We start from the raw sequence: 19,925 nt of genomic DNA, 5'->3' as shown, positions 1-19,925 counted from the left end.
ATGCAGTGAAAGCAATGTGCAGAAAAGAAGAAAGGAATAAAGTGAATTGTGTACATTTCCATCTTAAGGAACTAGAAACAAAGGAGCAAAAGAAATCCAAAGTTGATTCTTTAAACAAATTAACAAAATTGACAGACTCTCAGAAAGACGGGCCGCGGGGAGAGAGAGAAACTACCTATATCAGGAATAAAGTAGTGGACATACTACAGGTCCTACAGAGGCCTTTTCCCGGTGACCCCATCCAGGGTAACTGGGACTGTAGTCTAGCCAGGCCTGGCCTCATGGCCTATTCCACTGCACTTAAAGAGGGAGCAGCTAGCCTCCCTGACTCTGTCAGTCACTGTGTTGTGCAGCCCCTGACAACATGCCTGGGAGGGTGGCATTCCAACTGTGGCCTCCAAGTTGGGGGCCTGTTGACTGCTACACCACCAGCCTCTTGCGCACATAGAGACCCAGGCCCACCAAGGCCCACCGCCCCCTGCTCCCCCACTATAGCTTGGCCAAGCCCCTTTCTTAACACTGGCTTCCTCTATCACCGTGGTTATAGTCAGACAGAGGAGGCTGACCCTGAGGGACACAGGGCCACTGCTGCTTTCAGACGGGTGCTCTGAAAACTGGAGACCTGAAAACTTCCTGGAGGAAGTGACATTTAAGCCAAGCTGGTGGATGCAGGGAAATGGGCAAGGGCAGGGTGTGTGGCCTGACATGGCAGGAGGAGGGGCCCAGCCCAGCTTGAACTTTGTCCTGAGGGCCGAGGGATTCCTGGTGGGCCTTTCAGCAGGAGTACAATGCTACTCTCTGGGAAAAGGGGAGGATGAGTGAAGTGGGAGAGGCTGGGGCAGGGAGCATAGGGAGGGGGCTGGGCATGGTCCGGGGTCTGAGCCAGGCCCTAGCTCCAATACTGCCCCAACCCCCACCTCCCCTCCCGCTGTTACTCTCAGCTTCGGAGAAGAAGTGAGAGGGTTCTAGGGGAACAGCAGGAGCCATCTCCTCAGGCATCCTGTCCTTAGGGTGGGAGAGGATGGTGAGCCTGGCGCCAAGGCCCTGCAACCTGCCCTCTTCAAGGAGTCCTCCTGGGGCAAGGCAGCAGGGTAGGGGGTCTCTTTCTCCTCTCCCACTCAGGGCACAGAGGCAGGCACTGTCCCTTGGAGCCCAGAGGATACTGGTTTCTGACAACACCTGCACAGAAGTGCAGGCAGCATAGTCACAATGACTGTAGGCAGGTAGGGCCAAGGGGTGGGGAGCCAGCAGGGAGGCCACAGGCTGCAGTGTGCAGGCTGGACCATGCAGGACCTGGGGGTCTGGGGAAGAGGTTCTAAGACCAGTCACTGCTGAGGGGGCAAGAGCCCTGGAGGCCTCTGCCCAGCCCTGTGCAGATGGCACTAGCACTAGCATTTTCTCAGAGGGGCCCAGAAGGGCATCCAAGGGCTTGGGGCAGGAGCCCCATCCTCCCCACCTGCCTGCTCCCTGGGAAGGATTGCTTCATGCTCCTCTGGTCAGTGGCCCTGGCCCAATTCATGGGAGGCCTGAGGCCATGTTGTTCCCTAGCTCGAATCCTACCCTCCTAGCATGAAGTCCAAACTCCTCAATGTGGTTACTCCAGCCCCCCTTGCAGCCCCTGCCTCACTTCCACAGCCTCCAGCTGGAACAGCCCTAACTCTTTAAGAGCTCCCTCCCTCTGCTGGGAACTCTCCTCCTTCAGACACTCCCCTGCAACCCTGCCCCAATCCTACCCCTGCTCCAAGGCTGGGCCACCTGGGTCCCAGATATCTGACTAGTGGGTTTGTGCCTACACTGTGTGGGTGCTGACTTTAGTGAAATAAAATTGGAAATTCATTCACAAGTCTTGTGACTCCTTTCTTCAGACATAACTAATTGCAGGTGGGGGTTTGGGGAACACTTCAGCCTGTTCTGGGCCCTGCCAGCCTCTCCAGTGTCAGCCTGCTCCATGCTCTTTGATCTCTCTATGCTGGCCACATTGGCTTTCTTTCCATCTGCATACATTCCTTTCAGCCTCAGGGACTTTGCACCTGCTGTTAGTGTGTCTGGAATTCTACATTCCTCCTATACATAGATAAAACCTACTCATCCACTTCCCCAGAAAAACCTTCTTTGACCTCCCTGAGTAGGTCAAATGCTCCTTAGGACGTGCCCTTACATTGTGTCTTTTCCTGTGAGGACGTGTCAGAGTGTATCTCTACTGTGTGATTACTATGTCGGTCTCTCTGCCCCTCACCTGAGAGCTCTGCAGAGGCAAGAACCCTGTCTGGTTTTGCCCATGCTTGTATTCTCCAGCTCCCAGCACAGTGCCTAAGGTCCAGCAAGTGCTCAGCAAATATTTCATGAGTGAATGGGTGGGTGAAGGGGTGGATAGTCCCAGGCAGCAGTTCTGGCTGAGCATGTCAGTGATTCCTCTGGAACTGACTCTTAGAGAAACTCAAAGGTTTTTTTCCAAGGAACTGAGGACTGACTGCCATGTGCCATGTGTTTACCCAGGACTGTCTCTTTATAGAGAATCTAGTTCCTCCTTCTCCCTCCTCTCCATTTCCAGGTCACAGATTCAGCCCCAGCCTGGCAGTAATGCTCCACCCTGTAACAGCTGCTTTCATCTTCCGGTCTCCACCCTTAGACTGTCACTGTCCCCAAAGGTGTGGCTACACCTACTGGTGCTGCCCCTAGAAATCACCGCATCATCTTCTTCGGGAGGCTAGAAAGTCACGTTAAAGAAGGGTTCATGGGGACTTCCCTGGTGGTCCATTGGTTAAGACTCCACGCTCCCAGTGCAAGGGGCCCGGGTTCCATCCCCGGTCAGGGAGCGCGATCCCGCACGCTGCAACTAAGACCCGGCGCAGCTAAATAAACAAATAAATATTGAAAAAAAAAAAGAAGGGCTCATGGACTCTGAGTAAGGCAACCAGGGGCTCTGTGGGAGGAAGAAGCCTGCGTGAGGTTGCAACAGGCCTTGGAAATGCACGGCATAGGCGTGGGCTCTGATCTTTCAACGACGCTGTCTCAGGGCTTCCCGAGCTTACAGGAGGGAGGGCACTTCCCGAGTCACACAGCTGAGAAGTAGCGGTGACAGGAGAGGAACTCAACTCTGTTGGCTCCAGAACCCAGGACTCTGAAGCAAGCCAGTTCTCAAGTTGCTACCCTTCTGACGTTTTCGTAGCAACAATAGCTTCCCTGCAGATGAGGAGGAGGAGCCCAGCGGGGGCTACGGGGGCAGATGGCAAGCAGGCAAGGGCACAGACCCTGGAGCGCAGGAATCAGGTCCGCGCCCCCTCCCCCGGCGCTTGCGCAATGGGCCCCGTTCCCCGCTCAACCCCGCCCCCATCGCCAGGGTTTTCAAATTTGAAACCTGCTCCTTTTCCCGCCCGAACGTGTTGACCAGCAGCGGGAGAGGGCGGAGCCGCACGCAGCCAATAGTGCCTGAGAGGCCCTCCTGCCCCGCCCCCCAAGGTGACGTCCGCGAGCCTCAAGAGGCAAAGAGCAAATGGGCTAGGGTGCCCGCCGGCCCCGCCTCCGTGGCGCCCACGTGCAGCGGCGGAGCCAGGGGCCTCCCCGGGACCACCGGCCCCCAGAGCACCACTCAGTGTGCGGGCCTCTCGCCACCAGTACGGGGCTGGAGACTGAGGCCCAGAAAAGCCAAGTAACGGGCGCTGGGTCGCTGAGCGAAGCGGCAAGACGCAGCACAACCCCACCCCCACCCCCAGCCCGGGAGTTCGCCCAAGGGCCGGTCCTGGAGCCGGCGCCCGTAGAAGCCCTACGGGAGTCCTAGAGGGCGGGCGGGCTCGCGGAGGGTGGGCTGCGGTTCCCAGGCGCGTTCCAGGGGCGGGGCCAAGAGCTGGGCTGTCCCGGGGCGGGGCGTTCCGGGGGCGGGCCGGGCGTCTGTGTTTGTTGCACCGTGTCAGTTACATTGTAACAAAAGTGGTGCAGCCGCTGCTCCGGCCAGCACCCTAGGCCCGCCCGCAGCCAGCTGTCGCCGACATGGAACCCGTGGCCAGCAACATCCAGGTCTTGCTGCAGGCGGCGGAGTTCCTGGAGCGCCGCGAGAGAGGTGAGGAAGAACCCTTGGTCGGACTCCAGGCGGCGACCTCGCTGACACTGGCCTGGGCTGGACTTGGCTCCCAACTTGAAAGATGCATGGCCTTAGGGCAGTAGTCCTGGGGCACCCCCGCCCTCAATTTAGGGGTCCGCGGGCAGTGGGGCTGGAGGGGTTGGGGAAATGGCCCTGTAGCCAAAAGCCCCTCCCTGACCGTGCCGTGCCAGGGGCCCCCGCTGGAACTAGCCCCAGCCTGACGCGAGCGGGGGCTGTCTCTCGCAGAGGCAGAGCATGGCTATGCGTCCCTGTGCCCACACCGAAGTCCGGGCCCAGTCCACAGGAGGAGGAAGCGGTCTCCCCAAGCTCCTGGCGCGCTGGACAGTGGGCGGTGAGGAGGGCCTGGGGCAGCGGGGAATGGGGGGGATGGGCGCCGTCCTTCATCGGGCCCCTCCACTGCCAACTTCCTCCTTATTGCTCGCATCTTCTGGGCCAGGTACCCTGCTCGGAAGGCATTCAGACATGTCCTGCCGTTTCCCCATCCCCCAAACACACACTCTTCGTTCAAGGACTATTTCTCGAGCACTCCTGATGTGTTTGGAACGGTGAATAGTTCTGGGTCCTGCTTCCACTCACTCCTAATACGGCACATATCAAACCACTCGCTTTCCCCCACAGGCTTTCTCCTTTTCTCTCCTCCTCTCAACCCTTTGCACACTGTTCCCCCCAGTTTGAATGCCTCTCCCCCCACTACCCATTTTGGGTAACTTGTGTTGCTGGGCTCAGCTCAAATGTCACCTGTTCAGGAAGCTCTTCTTGATTGCTGCTAGGGGGCCTCCTTTGGACCCCACAGTCACCTGGGCAGGCCTCCTTACTGTCTCTGCCTCTGCCTGGGACTCAGGTGCCTGAGGCCAGCACAAGGTCCCCACAGTGGGCTAGTTTGGGACACACATCTGTAGTGAATTTTGAGGCCCTGGGAGCCCTGGGACTGAAGGTGTGGGCAGTAGCTGACGCCCCCTCACCCAATCCTCCCTGGCATTGGCAGGTCTGTGCACAACGAGCTGGAGAAGCGCAGGTGAGTCCCAACCCTGCCCTGATAGCACCAGGCCCCAGGAACTGCCTCCCTCTGGCCTTCCCTCCCCTGCCGTCCCTCATCTGGCCAGCAAGCCTGGGCTGGCACTGCCCTCTAGACCCCTTCCCCGACAGGAGGGCCCAGCTGAAGCGGTGCCTGGAGCAGCTGAAGCAGCAGATGCCCCTGGGGGCTGACTGTGCCCGATACACCACACTGAGCCTTCTGCGCAGGGCCAGGATGCACATCCAGGTAAGAAGCTACTCTGGCGCCCCAGGGCCAGCTTGCCAGGATGCTTGGAGAGGGGTAGTAGGGAGGGGCTGGGTGGAACTGGGGAGAGAGGTCTGAAGTGATAGCCCAACTGCTGGACATTGGACAGTTCTCTGTGCTTTTAGTTGCCAAATTCGTTGAGTAGGAAGAAAAGCAGAAAATAACTCAGGATTGTTCTGAGGCTTTAAGCAAGTTCTTCCAATAAAAGTTCACTTGTTATTACAGCAATTATTACTTGGATCCCAACTGTGAGACCCTGAGCGAGTTATGTAGTCTCTCTGGACTTCATTTCCTCCTCTGTATGGGGGGCATTCTGTGAGGGGTCATGTGTAAGGGTCCCTGGGACTGGAGAGCGCTGTTTCTTGCTCTTCCTCTCCCCCATCCTTGAAGGCCTCCTGTTCTCGGCGGGTGGGGGGGGGTGCGGGGGAGGGGGTGTCCTGACGCTGCTTTGGGAGGCAGCTCCAGAGGCCAGGAGGGGGAAAGTACCAAGAGGACACCAGTGAGCCACCCTCCCAGGGCTCTTGCTGATGCCCGGGCTGAGCTCAGCGCCCCCTGGTGGATGGGAGTGGGGTGTGCTGACTCAAGCACAAGGCAGCTCCACAGAGTGGGGATTAGAAGGGACTTGGAAACAATAGAGGCCTCTTCCTGCTCTCCTGGCCCTTTTGACAGAGGAAGAAATGGAGGCAGAGCCGGCTGATGAGAGGCAGATTCAGAACCGAAGCCTAGGTCTCCTGACTTGCATTCTTTTCTTCAACAAGTGAGCACCTGCTCTGCCAGGCCCTGTTGTGGGCACAGGGGGCAGTGGCAGAGACAGATGGAGGTGCCATGCAGCAAATAAATCGTGGTGTGGAAACTGTCAGCACTGTCCCATAGGTGCCTGCGTTCTCACTGTGGCTGAATAACACCCTGGCCAGATAGCCGGCTCCAGTTTCTCACATGGAGTTGCTGACTTGGTTCTCAGAGGGATGATGTGTGACCTTGGGTGCTGGCTGGCCCGTGGGCAGGACCTAGGGATTGCTCCTTCCTTGGAGCCCCATCACCCCTCTCCTGGACTCCCTGCTTCCTGTTTTGCCTCCACCTGGCTGTCCTCCCCACCTTGCCCTAGAATGTTCTTTGCACCACATAGATCTGTCCAGGTCTGCCTCCTGCTGAAAACCTTCCATGGCTCCTGACAGGACAGTTTCAGTTTCTTACTTCCTGTGAAACTCAAGCCCCTTCACAACACAGGCCTTGCCACTGGTCTCATCTTTCCCCTTTCCTCACCAAAAAAGCTGAACTCTCCATGCTTTTCCCATTTTCCCTCTGCCTGGATGCTTCTTCCTCCCCTATCTTTGCCTGGGCAGCTCTTATTCATTCATCTACTCCCAGTCCAAATGCCCCCTCACCCAATTCTCCCCTTCTTGCTGACTGAATGCAGGCTTCCGTCCATTGAGGACCCTGATGGGAGAACCCTTGGTCCTCCAGTCCCTGGAACTCAGGGCTGGCAGAGCTTGCCTGGGGGCAGCAGGAGAGGACTAATGCTGAAGACTTAGGACTCCTGGGAGGGTCTTGAGGAGTTACAAACTGGTAGCCTTTGTTTGGTCTGTAGTTTTCTAAAAATTTAAATTAGTTGGCAGCACTTAAAAGGACATTTGACATGAAAAGATGTGATTTCCCTGCTTCTCTTTAAAAAACTGGGAGATCTGGCAACATTGGGCCTGTTTCCATGTGGCAGTAATTGGCCTGGGCCACTGCCTCGAGCCTTAGTATGCACTCACTGGTGTGCCCCAGTCTCCTGCAGTCCCTGTTGCCTGACACCAGACACTCCACTCCTTCACATCACTTGACTGGGCCCCGAGGGCCTTTGAGATTGTGGTGCCCTCCCTCCCCCACCCATCTGGACAGAACTCCTGGGCCATTTACATGGGACAGAAGGGCAGGAGGGCCTAGCTTCCTGCAGGATGTGGGAGCAACCCTCTGGGGCCCAGATCTAGTGAGCCCCTGTCTGGAGCAAGCAGTCACCACGTGGCCACGGTCCGCCGTTGAGTGGTGTTGGGGTGAGGCCCGAGACCCCAGGTAGCTGACCCCAGCCCCTCGCTCCCTCGGATCTGCAGAAGCTGGAGGAGCAGGAGCAGCGGGCCCGGCGGCTCAAGGAGAAGCTGCGCAGCAAGCAGCAGAGCCTGCAGCAGCAGCTGGAGCAGCTCCGGGGGCTGGCCGGGGCTGGCGAGCGCGAGCGGCTGCGAGCAGACAGCCTGGACTCCTCGGGCCTCTCCTCTGAGCGCTCCGACTCAGACCAAGGTAAGTGCCCTTAAGCGGAGGGGTCGAGTGGGCTGAGTGGCCCAGGTCCCCTGACTGGCCTGCTCCCTGTGCAGAGGAGCTGGAGGTGGACGTGGAGAGCCTGGTGTTTGGAGGCGAGGCTGAGCTGCTGCGGGGCTTCAGCGCGGGCCAGGAGCACAGCTACTCACACAGCGGCAGCACCTGGTTATGACCCTTGCCTCCTGGAGCGACCTCTGCCCTCAGCCCACCCTCTGCTCTGCCAGGCTGGAGCCCTCACCAAGCCTCCAGGGCTGCTCAGAGTACTGTTGGAATGGACTAAAAGGACCATGTGGGAACAGGTGCTCCCCGTACCTTGCTGCTGGCTGCTGGCAGTCCCACCTAGGATGGGGTGCTGAGCCCCCCGGAGCCCTGCAGGGCAGGCAGCTTGGGCCCAGGCCACCCTTCCGGGCGTTTTTTGTAGCACTTGGCTCTGCTGTCCACAGGGGCAGGAAGCCTCTTGGGTCCTCATGTTCCTTCTTAAACAAGGGCCCCTGGCCTTTGCCCTCCGCATACTATATTTTCATTAAAAGCCTCTTTCTTAACTTCCTGTCCATGGTCTTGCCTGGTGAAAATGGGGGAACTCCCAGCCACAGACAAACTGGAAAAGAGGAAATGAGATCCGTAACCACCACAAACACTGCTGTCCACACCGGGCAGTGCCCCTTTACTCCTCACAGCTCGGAAGCCTCAGTCCCTGTCTGTCGCAGTAGGACTGAGGCTGAGTGACGTGACCTGCCTGAGGTCCAAAGCCAGGAAACAGGTGAGTCAAGATTTGAACCAAAGCTTTCTGACGCCAGAGCTGGGGCCGACTGAATTCAACAAGTATTTATTGAGTGCCTGTTATGTGCAAGATTTTGTTTCAGGTACTTGGGACACATCAGAAAATAAAACAAAGGTCCCTGCCCTCATGGAGCTTACAGTCTAGCGTTTATGACCACTTCACCTGGACGTGACCCTGGGCAAGTCACTGTACCTCTATCCTCAGCCACCTGATGCAGGAATAAGCAGGCTCAGCTCAGACATGGGTAACGGCCTGGTGTGCTGGAGAGGCCAAACAACACACCCACCCCCAGCCCACCACCCAGACAGTAGACAGGGCTGGAAGCTGACTTTTAATAATAAAGTACAAGGAGGAAAGAGCACAGGGACTGGAGCAAGTGGTCTGCTGTGCTGCGGCCCCAGGGCCTGGGCTGGCTACACAAACTGCTGCTGTTGCTGCTGCTTCTTGGTGGCTGCCTTGCTGGCAAGGTCCTTGGCCTTCTCTGTAGCTGCCAGTGCCGTTTCCTTGGCCTTCTCCTTGGCTTCCTTGGCTGTTTCAACAAGGGTTTTGGGAGGGGCCTCACCTGGAGCAAAGGGTGGGGGCTGGTATCAAAGAATGCCAAGACCCACCTAAATCACCTCCCAGGACATTCATCTCCTGTGCGCCAGGCCCTGAAGGAAATACCCAGGGTACAGATGAGTTGCTCAGAGTAGGGTGGTGACAGCTCCAGGCTCCAGCCCAGGCAGGGCAGTTAGGACTTGACTCAGCCTCTGCCTGTGTGCAGAGCCCTCACCTTGCAGCTTGGCCAAGATGTATTCAAAACCCTTCATAGTCTTGGTCACGTTGCTTTTGAACCGGGCGAGACCAAATTCCTGGCAAAAGATGAGAACGGGAAGGATTCTGAGCTGCCCACTGAACCCCAGCCCGGACTCTATGTTACATGCCCTGGGCCCCAGATCCCCAGCACCACAACAACGCTGCTCACCTGGACAGCTCTGGAGACGCCGAACAAGCTAGAGGAGACCCAGGCTTCCCGGCGGATTTCAGTCCAGCCGCTGTTATCAGAGTTCACACGGTAAACACATCGTTCCTCTACCACCTGTGCAGGCAGTCAAGCCAACCACAATCGTGTGGGAGTCCTTCACTTTGCCAGCTTGCACATAAATTTGATTCCCTGCCTCTTTTCACGAGGGGAAGCAATAAAATGAAAACCGATTCCTTTCCCTTACTGCATTCCCAAGCTGCACTTTGGGAAGAGTAAGAAGATGAAAAAAAGTCATGTTGCTCTCTAAAAACCTCTCTTCTGACCCTTCAAACTAAAAGGCACATGGACTCTTGAGATCAGCAGAGGACCTTCCAGCTCCATCCTGGATGTTTTGCACCTTTACATCTAGACATGTGTGGTGTTTTCAACCTGCCTTCCACCCACTTTGGCCCTTGAGCTCCTGGCAATCCAAAAAAAAAAAAAAGAAAAATCCGGCAATCACCACAGCTCATTATCAGAGAGGAGAAAGTGGACCTGTACTTCCAAGAGAAACACTTAAGACACCTGTCACAGCTGGACTGAAAGACATTTCTTAGAGCTGGATCTTTTCTTGGTAATTTACAAAACACAGCTGTAGTGCCCTCAGGGCAGTCAGCTGTGAGGCCCTCTGATAACTCTGGGACAGAGCATTAAGCTGCCTACTCACTCTGACTTCCCCGCTCTGAACTTCACTTTCCTCTTTGCACAATAGAGAGTAATACCCACCTCCCTGTGTTATTGTGAAGATTAACTGAGAAAGAAAATAACAGTTCTCTGGAAGCTTTTAGGGTACTCACAGGTGGGAAGATACTGTAGGATGTTCCTTAAACCAAACCATGGGTTTTCAAGCCTTTTTTTTTTTTTTTTTTTTAAAGCAAGGGTATGTGGAACCCTTTTCCCCTGAAATCTCAGGCAGAAATCCATTACATAAGACAGATAAAAGACTCTAATCAAACTGGGGCAAAGGGCCCAGGTCCTCCCCCTCTAAGGTACATCCAAGGTACCTTTTATGGCTTGACAGATTCCTGTTTGAAAACCACTGCCTCCCTCCGTCCCTCAGCATCATGTCTGTGGCCCAACCTACACACGTGCCAGGCACAGTGTGAGTGCTCTGCATTTAGTACTTACAACGACTCTGTAAAACAGGTAACCCCTCCACCACTGTATGAATGAGTCAAAACACAGGTCCAGAGAAGATGACCAGCTGAAGAGATCATCTGAGTTTGTACTCTAGAGCCAACACTCCTCAGATCTGCTTGGATCATAGAAGCTCCCTCATGGCTCCCTAGCCACATGTACCTGGAGCTCTCTAGTTTTGGGGGAACCAAGAGGGAGGGGTCTCACCATCAGCCGGGCATGGTTGATGTTCCAGGTGAAGGTGGTCATGGTCTGGTTCTGTGGGTCCACAATAGAATCCTCCAGGATGTACACTGAGTGAGCAACATTGGCAGGAAATAGTCGCTCAGCCCAGCGGGGCATCCTGTTCGTCTTGGTCAGGAGTCGCCGGGACAGGAGCTTCTGGTCAGGGGTCACCTCCCGGTGCACTATGTCTTCCGTCAAGACATGTTTGCTGCAGGTGTCAGGGTGAAGGTGACCCTCAGGAGCCGGGCCCTAAGAGACTGCCTGTTGGGGTTCCCATCTGGAGCCTCCAGGCCCAGAATGGCCATGCCTTTCCCCAAACTTGCAGAGTGATCTGTGTTGTGGCTCAGACCTGAACTAGAGTCCCTTGAGCCTAACCCAGGGCAAATTCCAACTCCCGCCTCCTCGCTGACCTGGATTCCTAGGCCTTCCAGCAGGGCTGGACCTCATGATTTATTGCACCACTGGAGAGCGTCACGGCAGAGAAGTAGACAAGCGCCCGGATTTCCAACCCCAAGATCCCTCCCCAGCTCCTGTGCCGCCGCCTCTTCCTGTCTCACCACCCTGAGATGAGAGAACCTTTTACTAGGGCCTCAAGTAAACTATTGCCCAGACCCAGCCTCCTTCCAGTACTAGCCTGGCCGCTTCCCCGATAGGTCCTCTCGTCCTAAACGTGGCCACGGCTCCGGCGATTCCCCCCACTCGAAGTCGAGTCTTTCCCGGCCCCCACACTCCGATCTCCAAACAGCGAGGTGGGAGGGTTGCTCTTTCCAGGGCCACGTACCTATAGGGATTCGGGTACCGCTGCCAGAAGGCAGCGAACACTTGGTCCCAGGAACTCCGGAGCACGCTCTGGCCCAGGAAATACTTCACCATTGTCCCGGCCGGGCGGGTTCAGCGCTCGCGCAACATCAGGGGTGCGGAGTCCGGGGGGCACGCGGAGGCCGGGCTGGAGCTCGACGCTCGGCCGCCAGGCTAGCAGCTCAGTCACTCCAGCGCCGCACCCTAACAGCCGCCACCGCCGCCATGAGGATTTGCCTGGCCGCGCGCCACTTCCGGCGCAGCCGCGCACTGCCCACCTCTTCCGGCGCCTGCCCACATGACCGGGCGGCCCCGCCTCCCCGGCCTCTACCTCCTCCCCACCGCGGGAGTCGCGGTGCTCCGGGCCGGAGCCAGGTTGGAGGGACCCCTCCCAGGCTCTGTGGAGAAACCGTGCCGGAGCGGCCCCTAAGCCGGGCGGGCGAGCGAGTAGCGGAACGAGCGAGCGAGCCGGACGCCGGCGTTGAGTGCGCTTCCCCGCACGCTCCCAGGCCGCCCCGGGTCCTGGGCTCTCAGAAGGAGGATCAGCACCCGGGGCCGAAGAGCGGGGGCGGACGGAGGCGTTGCTGTAGCTCAAGCTCGTCGCGGCGTCTGGAGCCTTAGGTTAGCTCCTGGGGTCGGGGACTGAGGCTTGGGCGCTGCCTGCCGGAGTGGAGATCCGGTTTGCCTCCCGCCCCCGCTCAGGACCCTGACGCGGGTGAGGCAGCCCCGGGAGCATGAGCGGGCAGCGTGTGGACGTCAAGGTGGTGATGCTGGGCAAGGAGTACGTGGGCAAAACGAGCCTGGTGGAGCGATACGTGCACGATCGCTTCCTGGTGGGGCCCTATCAGAACGTGAGTGCGCCCGGCGCGGCCCAGCACGGGTGGGAGGGGGCTAACCCGCATCCGAGGCCCTGACTGCTTCCCCTTGGTTGCAGACCATTGGGGCCGCCTTCGTGGCCAAGGTGATGTCCGTCGGAGACCGGACGGTGACTTTGGGTATTTGGGTAAGTTCTCTGGGCAAGTCCTGGGAAAACCCATTCCTGAGGAGGCGTAGGTCCTGCCTATTACTGGCTGACTTGTAGCCTCATAGAGGCCATTTCTATTCTCTAGACCACAATTTAAAAACGGGGTCTGGAGAACGTGGTATTAGTTTGCAGTTTTGGGGAGTAGCTCAGCAACTCAGGCCAGGGCTGAGCCTCCCCCTGCCCTTCAGGACACAGCAGGCTCTGAGCGCTATGAGGCCATGAGCCGAATCTACTATCGGGGCGCCAAGGCTGCCATCGTCTGCTATGGTAAGGATGGTTTTGGCCTGTTTCTCAAACAAGAAGGGGAGGGTGCCAGGCTGGCCTTACAGAACAGCTTCTGACCCTTGGTTGTGTTTCCTGCGTGTCCCACACCAAGACCTGACAGACAGCAGCAGCTTTGAACGGGCAAAGTTCTGGGTGAAGGAACTGCGCAACCTAGAGGAGGTAGGTGGCCTGACCTCACCAAAAGACGAGACAGGGGCTGGGGATCTGGTGGCCCGAGGGGGGTGACCCTCACCTTGTCTTCTGCTCCAGGGCTGTAAGATCTACTTGTGTGGCACCAAGAGTGACCTGCTGGAGGAGGACAGGCGGCGCCGACGTGTGGACTTCCACGACGTCCAGGACTATGCCGACAGTAGCTGCTCCTTAGCTCCCTGGGGCTGGGGGAGGGAAGTGGCTACTTGGGTGGGTCACAGAAAATAGGGACTGCCTTGGCTACCATGGCAAGATCCCCCATGGGAAGACTTTCTCTGGCCTCCCTGAATCTGTGGGGTTCAGAAGATTCCCTGTACTGGTAGCCTTCCCTTTTGTCTGTGTCCACCTAATTCTCAGGTATGAGGCTTTAGACACTTCTCTTTACAGATATCAAAGCTCAGCTCTTTGAAACTTCCAGCAAGACAGGCCAGAGTGTGGGTGAGTGCTGTCCTGGGCCTCACGGCAGAACACACAAGGGCAACAAGGGAGACAGAGAAAAGCCTAGAGGGCTGGTTACTGGGTGATCCCAGGGCCACTGGCATTTGATCCTCACCTATCACCCTTTTTCCTGCCAGATGAGCTCTTCCAGAAAGTAGCAGAGGATTACGTCAGTGTGGCCGCCTTCCAGGTGATGACAGGTGTGTCCTTCCCTAGCTCCTGTGGAGACTTCCTCTAGGCCCACAGCATCTGGCCCCCTTCATGTTACCTGATCCCTCAATAGAATGATGCTGAGCTGCCACCTCTCTCTCTGACAGAGGACAAGGGCGTGGACCTGGGCCAGAAGGCAAACCCCTACTTCTACAGCTGTTGTCATCACTGAGTCACCACTCACCTGGCCTGGGGGAATTAAAGGAATTCCCCCAGAGAGGCTGGACCTAGCTTTTGTCTGGGCTTGGGTGATCACACGTCTGAGCTACCCCGGGTCCCCGTGGCAGCAGAGGTGGCACCTGCCTGTGCTGGCCCATGGAACGGAGGCAGCATTTGGGCTGACTGATGGGCACAAGGAGGGTAAGGGCTGATTTGGACCCCAGGCTTCTGCCCTGGACAGCACTTGTGTCTACAGATTATTTAAGTGGCTTCTGATTTGTAAATAAAATCAATGCACTGTGAATCACACTCAACCCCTTTCCCTGCTGTGTGGATTGGGTGTCAAGATACCTAGTACTTTCTGGGGCCACCTGGCTGCCCTCGCTTCCTATATCAAGGCTCCTCTTAGCTCTTTGGAAACCAAGTGACTTCACCCCAGGGTTGCAGCTGAGATAATGGAGAAGCAGAAGGGCCCTTTCCTATTCTTTAGTGGCGTCAAAGATAGGGCGAGAAGCTGGGGTTGGGGCAGTGCAAAGCTCACACTTCCTTCTTGGTGCTAAGAAGAGCAAGGAAGGCACTGAAGTAGTATCCAGAGATCAAAGGGTCAAGCACTTCTACCTCAGACTCGCTGGCTCTACTGCACCTCTGTCATGTCTAAGTCCGAGTCATGCCTGTGGCTCAGATCCTAAGCTTCCTAGCAACACCCTATAATGTGGCTTAACAGTAGAAAAATCATAGGTTCTGCAAGACTTAGAAAGGTTTTATGGATCCAGATTGGGATCCAACTCAGCTACTCAGAAAAGGGACTTAAACTTGGCCTGTGTTTCTCATCTGTAAAATGAAGTGACCACTACCCAGTTCAGGACTATGAAGATCATGAGTGAAAAGTAACTGTAGGACTAAATGCTTGTCTTCCCACACTCTTCCCTGGGGCAGAAGTTCAGGACTAAGTCAGAAGGGAAGCAGATTCCCAGGGTTTCCTGAAAGTGTATTTTTGGGCCTCGGACGTCCAGATATTTCTGAAGAATCAGACGTTACTGCAGACAGGACCAACCCTTCAACCAAAAGGAAGCATATGGCAGCCTTTTCTGTTATGGGATGCTCAGCCCCTTTGCCTCACTTTACCATTTTAGGCCTAGGCCGAGTCCTGCAGTGCCCAGCAGCTGCTCTAAAAAACTAAAAACTTGGCCAAGATGTCTAGACTCACACTCAGAAAGTGCTTTGGTTCCACTTCCTTTTTAAAAACCTCAAAATACCCTTCCTTCGTGGGTGATGGAGGCTTCCTGTGTAGGGACTGAAACTGATGCCAGCCACTCCCAAAAGCAGCAGAAAGACATTCCGACAGCTGTGGCTACTGGGAGGAAACCCACACCACTCCCATGAGGTGCTTGCAGGAAGGGCTCAGTTCCGTGTCCCTGGGAACTACCTCAGGGGCTGGCTTCTGCTCTCACCCCAAACCCATCCTCCCTCCTGTTAGGCTATGTCTCCCCACGGACAACAAAACAAAACACAGGGCAAGGGCCATAAGAGTAAAGTTAAACTTTACTTTACAGTAATTTTTTTCTATATACAAAGAATTACAGTACATGTTTATGGGGACTCCTAGCACAGGGCTCCCCTCTTTTTCACTAAGAGTTCCACTTATCACTGACAATCTATTGGGGTGAAGGGGGGCAAAAAAGTGATGGACCTCAGCTGACACCCCCTCTGCCCCTTTCTTAAAAATATAAAGATAGATCTCTATTGTCAGCTTGTTTTTTTGCCAAGACTTATCTGCTCTTCCATGAGCTCCTGTGTGCTGCACTCGCCCGTCTTCAACACTCTCACCTACATGCACACACAGGCAGCACCCACCTCAGACCTAGAGACCACCTGTTCTCTGCCCCTACCCTGGAAGTCCAAAGCACCAGAACCACTCATTTCTGCTCCTAACTCCCTAGGCTCACCTCCTGTCCAAAAAGCTTTGCTCGATTTCCAGGGTGTTACACCTGAAGCCCTCAACAGCCTGATGTTTTGAGAGTCATGGGAAAGTAGCTCTAGAAAAGGGACCATATGAGTTTAACGTGCTATTTTTGCTTATGTTGATAGGAAACATTTCTCCCCAGGCTGTGGATTTCTAATTAAAATAAACTCTTTCCACTTCCTTAAGAAATATTACCCTTAATCTTCATAAGCAATAGAGGTGCTCCCATGAGAGTGGAAGAGGTAGAGAGGGGCAGAAGGTAGCTGAGGGAGACCCCACACTTGGAGCTCTCTACCAACCTGTTCAGGCAGTGTGGACAGAGGCTCTGGACAAGGTGACACCAGCCCTGAGAAACTCAATGGCCACCCTCATCTGGAAACAGCATCTCTTCCACCTCTGGACTGCACTGGACTATTTCAGGGTCAGGTGCAAGATTCACCAAGGCTCTACCTTCCCCTCCTCTAATAAAGCCTCAAGGAAACTACATAACATCTCTTCTTCCCAAACAGGAATCTGGGTTTCTCAAGTCACCAGTCCCTCAACCCTTGGCAGTGCTTACTTATACCAGGAAATTAGCACCATCATTGCATTTTTTGTTGTGTGTACAAAGCAATTACCTATTCTTTTTTTCAATTTATACTACAGCAACCTCTGGCCCTGCTGCACTAACTCTAGGAAGCTCAGCTGAGAGCTAACTGTCCACAGCCAAGGAAAGTCTCGTGCAGCAGCTACCCAGCTCTAATGATCTGGAATGTCTAACACATGGAACAGCCCAAGCATTATTCAGCAGGAAAAGGGGCTTGTGGCAGCTCCTTTCCTGCCATGATCTCAGAGAAGTGAGGACACTGGGCTACTCTGACCTCCTGACAGACCCCAAGAGGATGACAATGTCCCCCCAAAAAGCCTTAGGAGAAAACCCGCTTTATAGGAGCTGACGGAAAAAAAAAAAAAAAAAAAAATCCATCCACATTTAGTGCTCTCCTGATTCTTCTCCACAGGGGAAGCTGCCAGGACCAGACTTCCTTCCTGCCACTGTTCTCACAAGGCAACCTGGGAGTCCAGCTCCTGTGAGTAGACGCTGCCAAGCCTGGAAAAGGATCGCTGATGCACTTCATGCCCTGACTGTAGTGTGGGGTGGAGGATGTAAAGAATAAAATAATTATTTTCATCAATGCTAAAGATGTAGATTTGGTAGTTGTTCAGAAGAGGATCAACACGGTGATTTAAATCACTTCAAACTCAGTAACTTCAGGGGGAAGCAGACATTTAAAAACTTGGATGTTTTTGTAGCAATGACAACTATTTTGCTATTAGAATGGGTTTGCTCCAGTAGAGAAGCAAATGAGGCTTTGAATTCAAATTTCAACACTTTCCATAATTTTTTCTGACTTAACAGGGCTAGGACAGGTGTTAGTTCTCTAACTACCTATGGAAGCTATGGCTTCCCCCTCAGAAAGGCTTCCTGGGGAACTGGCTTAGAGGCAGACGCTCTATTGAGATCCTGATTTACAAGCACTTGGCCAAATGCCAAAATACCATCCTACACAAAGATCAGGAGTTTCTAAGAGTAAAGATTTCCTTTTAACTGCCAAGTCACACCCCCTGGAGAAAAGGTCTCAGTATAGGTTCCAGGAGAATCCCCAAAGGATGGCAAGGTCACCTACCCCAATGGGTCATGCAAGAGTCTCACTTCCCAAAAGTCCTTCCGACTCTGCTTCTAATTGTATAGTGACTGCTTTCATGATGTTAACAATCTAGTATCAAATGCTATCAGTGGGCCTGAGAGTTGAACATCTAATTTCCAATCAACCTAAGAGAGTCTTAAAATGGCCCTCATGAAAGCCCGGCTGGCTGTTCATCCATTTAATAAATAAACAGCTTCAGAAGCTGTTTCCTACGCAGGTCTGGAAGGAAGCTTTCCAGTGAATAGGGAGAATGGAAAAAACTGAAACAAAACCACAAAGTGGCCCACCTTTCCCTCACTCCTTCCTGTCCTGTGAGACATATCTAGAGTGGCTGTCAAGTCAATTACCTACCAAAGCCTACATCAGAGAAGCTCCTTCAGGATCTAACTTCTCCACTTAAAAATTTTACATAGCCTGCACATCCCCCCCCCCCCAACAAAATTCACAGTTTATTTCATGAAACAAAGAGCTACGGTAATTTAACACACAACACAGTGGAAAGAGATTCTGACAGCGCAGTGCGGATATCTTTTTCTGATCACAACTACAGATGACAGGAGAAAAAGAGGGCACAGGACTGGCACCAAGCAAATCCTACTCATACAACCTAAGAGATTAGGGAAAGGGACCTACTAGCTGCAGTTATATACTTATTATTCTCACACATGATAAATACTTAATATAATGAACTTTAATGTTCTGGGTGGATTTCTTTAAAAATATCTTTTCCATGGTTTAAAATTTTTTTAAAAGAAAATAAGATGCTTTGTTTTCTCTTCCTCTAAAACAAAGAGCTTTTCCTCTCTGATGATGTGGGAAGAGAGACAGGATGACAGGAGAACTAGGCAGGTGGAATTTACAGAGGAGAGTCCGAGGTCTAAGTGAGATGCAAGAATAGGCCCCTAATCTCAGGGCAGCCCTGCCCAGCCTCATGCCTCTGCCTGAGTTCAAATGTCTCAACCCCAGAGACAGACTTTGGGAAATAAAAGCAAATTCTTTTTTAAATCTTTATATAAAGCGCAAATGCTTCTATAACAACAGTTGTTCCCTCCTTAGAAGTATGGGAGTAACCTCAATAGAAACTCAGGAGGAGGAAATTGGGACAAAATACAGAATCCTGTTGAGGGTGTAAAAGCCATAACTGAGACAGAAATGGCCAGGAGACCTTGGGGCCAGGAGATGGCCTGTTGGCTAAAGCTGCTGGCTAAGTTGGCAAAGCAGAGAGGTAAACATGTTTGGTCTAGGGACAAAGAGGGGGTAGGTGAATGAGAAGGAACTGGCCAAACAGCACTTCCTGTTGGCAGTCAGTGAGCTGGGTGAATGGTAGGGCAGGGTAGCACCAACAGATTTCCCAGCCCTTGGGCCCCAGCTCAGGGCAGCAGTAACAGATAATCAGCAGTTATGAGGAGTCATCTCTTGGACTGGACATTGCTCTAAACGCCACATCTTGCCAGTCATGGGGAAGGGTTCTGGCTTGCCTTTGAGCTAAGTCAGCAGGCAGGTGCTCTCAATACAGAGCACAGCATTTCTCAGGGAGAGGGTGGTAGAATCCACTAGTGAAGAAGACTCCCTCCATTCAGGTAGGAGGGCAAAGGATCAGGAGAGAAGTAATTTCTTGCCAGGATCTGGCACTCTCCCTGAGCTGGTGGTGGATCTAGCCCAGAGCTTGCCAGAGATTCCCTAGGTCTACTGCCCGAGACTCTGAAATCTGAAAGCACCTGAGTGTTTGGGGGACAGGCATGGGGTGGGTTGATGTAAAAGGAGGAAAATCTGTAGAAAAGAAAGGTAAGCTTGCCAATTGCTTTCTTACACTGAGGGAAAGCTGTGTCCTCACAGAGCCCAGCCCCCCAACCAACTGCTCCACCAAGGACAGATCTTTAGACTCTCCAGAGCCCAGACAGCAGCAGCAGAGGCTGCCCAGCCAACAGGCTCTACCTGCCTATAGAGGAGACCTCCGCATGAGTGTGCACACATGCACATACACACAGGCACACCTGACCAGGAGACACTCAAAACAACCACTTCCGGGGCCACAAAGGACATGACAAAATGAGCCCGGAGTCCCAGGGCCCCTCAAACATCCTGTTATTTCCTGGTCAAAGGTTCTTTAAAAATAACCTGGGAACCCAGGCAAGCATGTTAGGCTCACAGGGATCAGGTCTTACTTATCTCTGTATCTCCTGCCAGTGACTAGCACCAGGCCTAGCACACATGAATGTTTAAGAAATCACCACCGATTTGAATGGGTATCAGTTCCTCCCAAGGGTTCATCAGGTACCCTCAGTGGGGCTTGGTAGGGCTAGAGAAATAGCTTTGAGAGCCCCTCTACCTTCAACCTGACCAGCGGAATTGAAT

The 19,925-nt window shown here is 54.2% G+C and overlaps 3 protein-coding genes across 5 annotated transcripts; 2 read left to right on the top strand and 1 right to left on the bottom strand.

Moving 5' to 3' along the window:
* Positions 1-3,916: 3,916 nt before the first annotated feature.
* On the top strand, positions 3,917-8,220 carry MXD3 (MAX dimerization protein 3). The gene is made up of 6 exons (XM_036847820.1): positions 3,917-4,057; positions 4,325-4,430; positions 5,085-5,114; positions 5,246-5,360; positions 7,472-7,655; positions 7,730-8,220. Exons 1-6 carry the CDS (start codon positions 3,988-3,990, stop codon positions 7,843-7,845), a joined length of 621 nt encoding a protein of 206 aa, XP_036703715.1. The 5' UTR covers positions 3,917-3,987; the 3' UTR covers positions 7,846-8,220.
* Positions 8,221-8,473: 253 nt separating this feature from the next.
* Positions 8,474-11,882, bottom strand: PRELID1 (PRELI domain containing 1). The gene is made up of 5 exons (XM_036846849.1): positions 11,601-11,882; positions 10,802-11,027; positions 9,419-9,532; positions 9,227-9,305; positions 8,474-9,016 (listed from the first exon to the last, which is right to left on the bottom strand). Exons 1-5 carry the CDS (start codon positions 11,690-11,692, stop codon positions 8,868-8,870), a joined length of 660 nt encoding a protein of 219 aa, XP_036702744.1. The 5' UTR covers positions 11,693-11,882; the 3' UTR covers positions 8,474-8,867.
* Positions 11,883-11,948: 66 nt separating this feature from the next.
* On the top strand, positions 11,949-19,787 carry RAB24 (RAB24, member RAS oncogene family). 3 transcript variants are annotated; one of them, XR_005019283.1, is made up of 9 exons: positions 11,952-12,468; positions 12,552-12,620; positions 12,830-12,908; positions 13,018-13,085; positions 13,176-13,275; positions 13,503-13,553; positions 13,691-13,753; positions 13,871-14,123; positions 16,884-19,787. XR_005019283.1 is itself a non-coding variant. In XM_036846850.1 (8 exons), the coding sequence occupies exons 1-8, from the start codon at positions 12,352-12,354 to the stop codon at positions 16,958-16,960; spliced, it is 624 nt and encodes a 207-aa protein (XP_036702745.1). In that variant the 5' UTR covers positions 11,949-12,351; the 3' UTR covers positions 16,961-19,787. The 3 variants fall into 3 exon arrangements, 2 of the variants coding, with proteins under 2 accessions (XP_036702745.1, XP_036702746.1); XM_036846850.1 differs by lacking the exon at positions 13,871-14,123 and having other exon boundaries at positions 11,949-12,468; XM_036846851.1 differs by lacking the exon at positions 16,884-19,787 and having other exon boundaries at positions 13,871-14,236.
* The last annotated feature ends 138 nt before the right edge of the window (positions 19,788-19,925 follow it).

Source organism: Balaenoptera musculus, chromosome 3 (assembly GCF_009873245.2).
Source record: "Balaenoptera musculus isolate JJ_BM4_2016_0621 chromosome 3, mBalMus1.pri.v3, whole genome shotgun sequence".
Classification (NCBI taxonomy): Eukaryota; Metazoa; Chordata; class Mammalia; order Artiodactyla; family Balaenopteridae; genus Balaenoptera; species Balaenoptera musculus.
The sequence above is the reverse complement of the archived record's forward strand: the minus strand, read 5'-3'. Positions and strand labels throughout refer to the sequence as shown.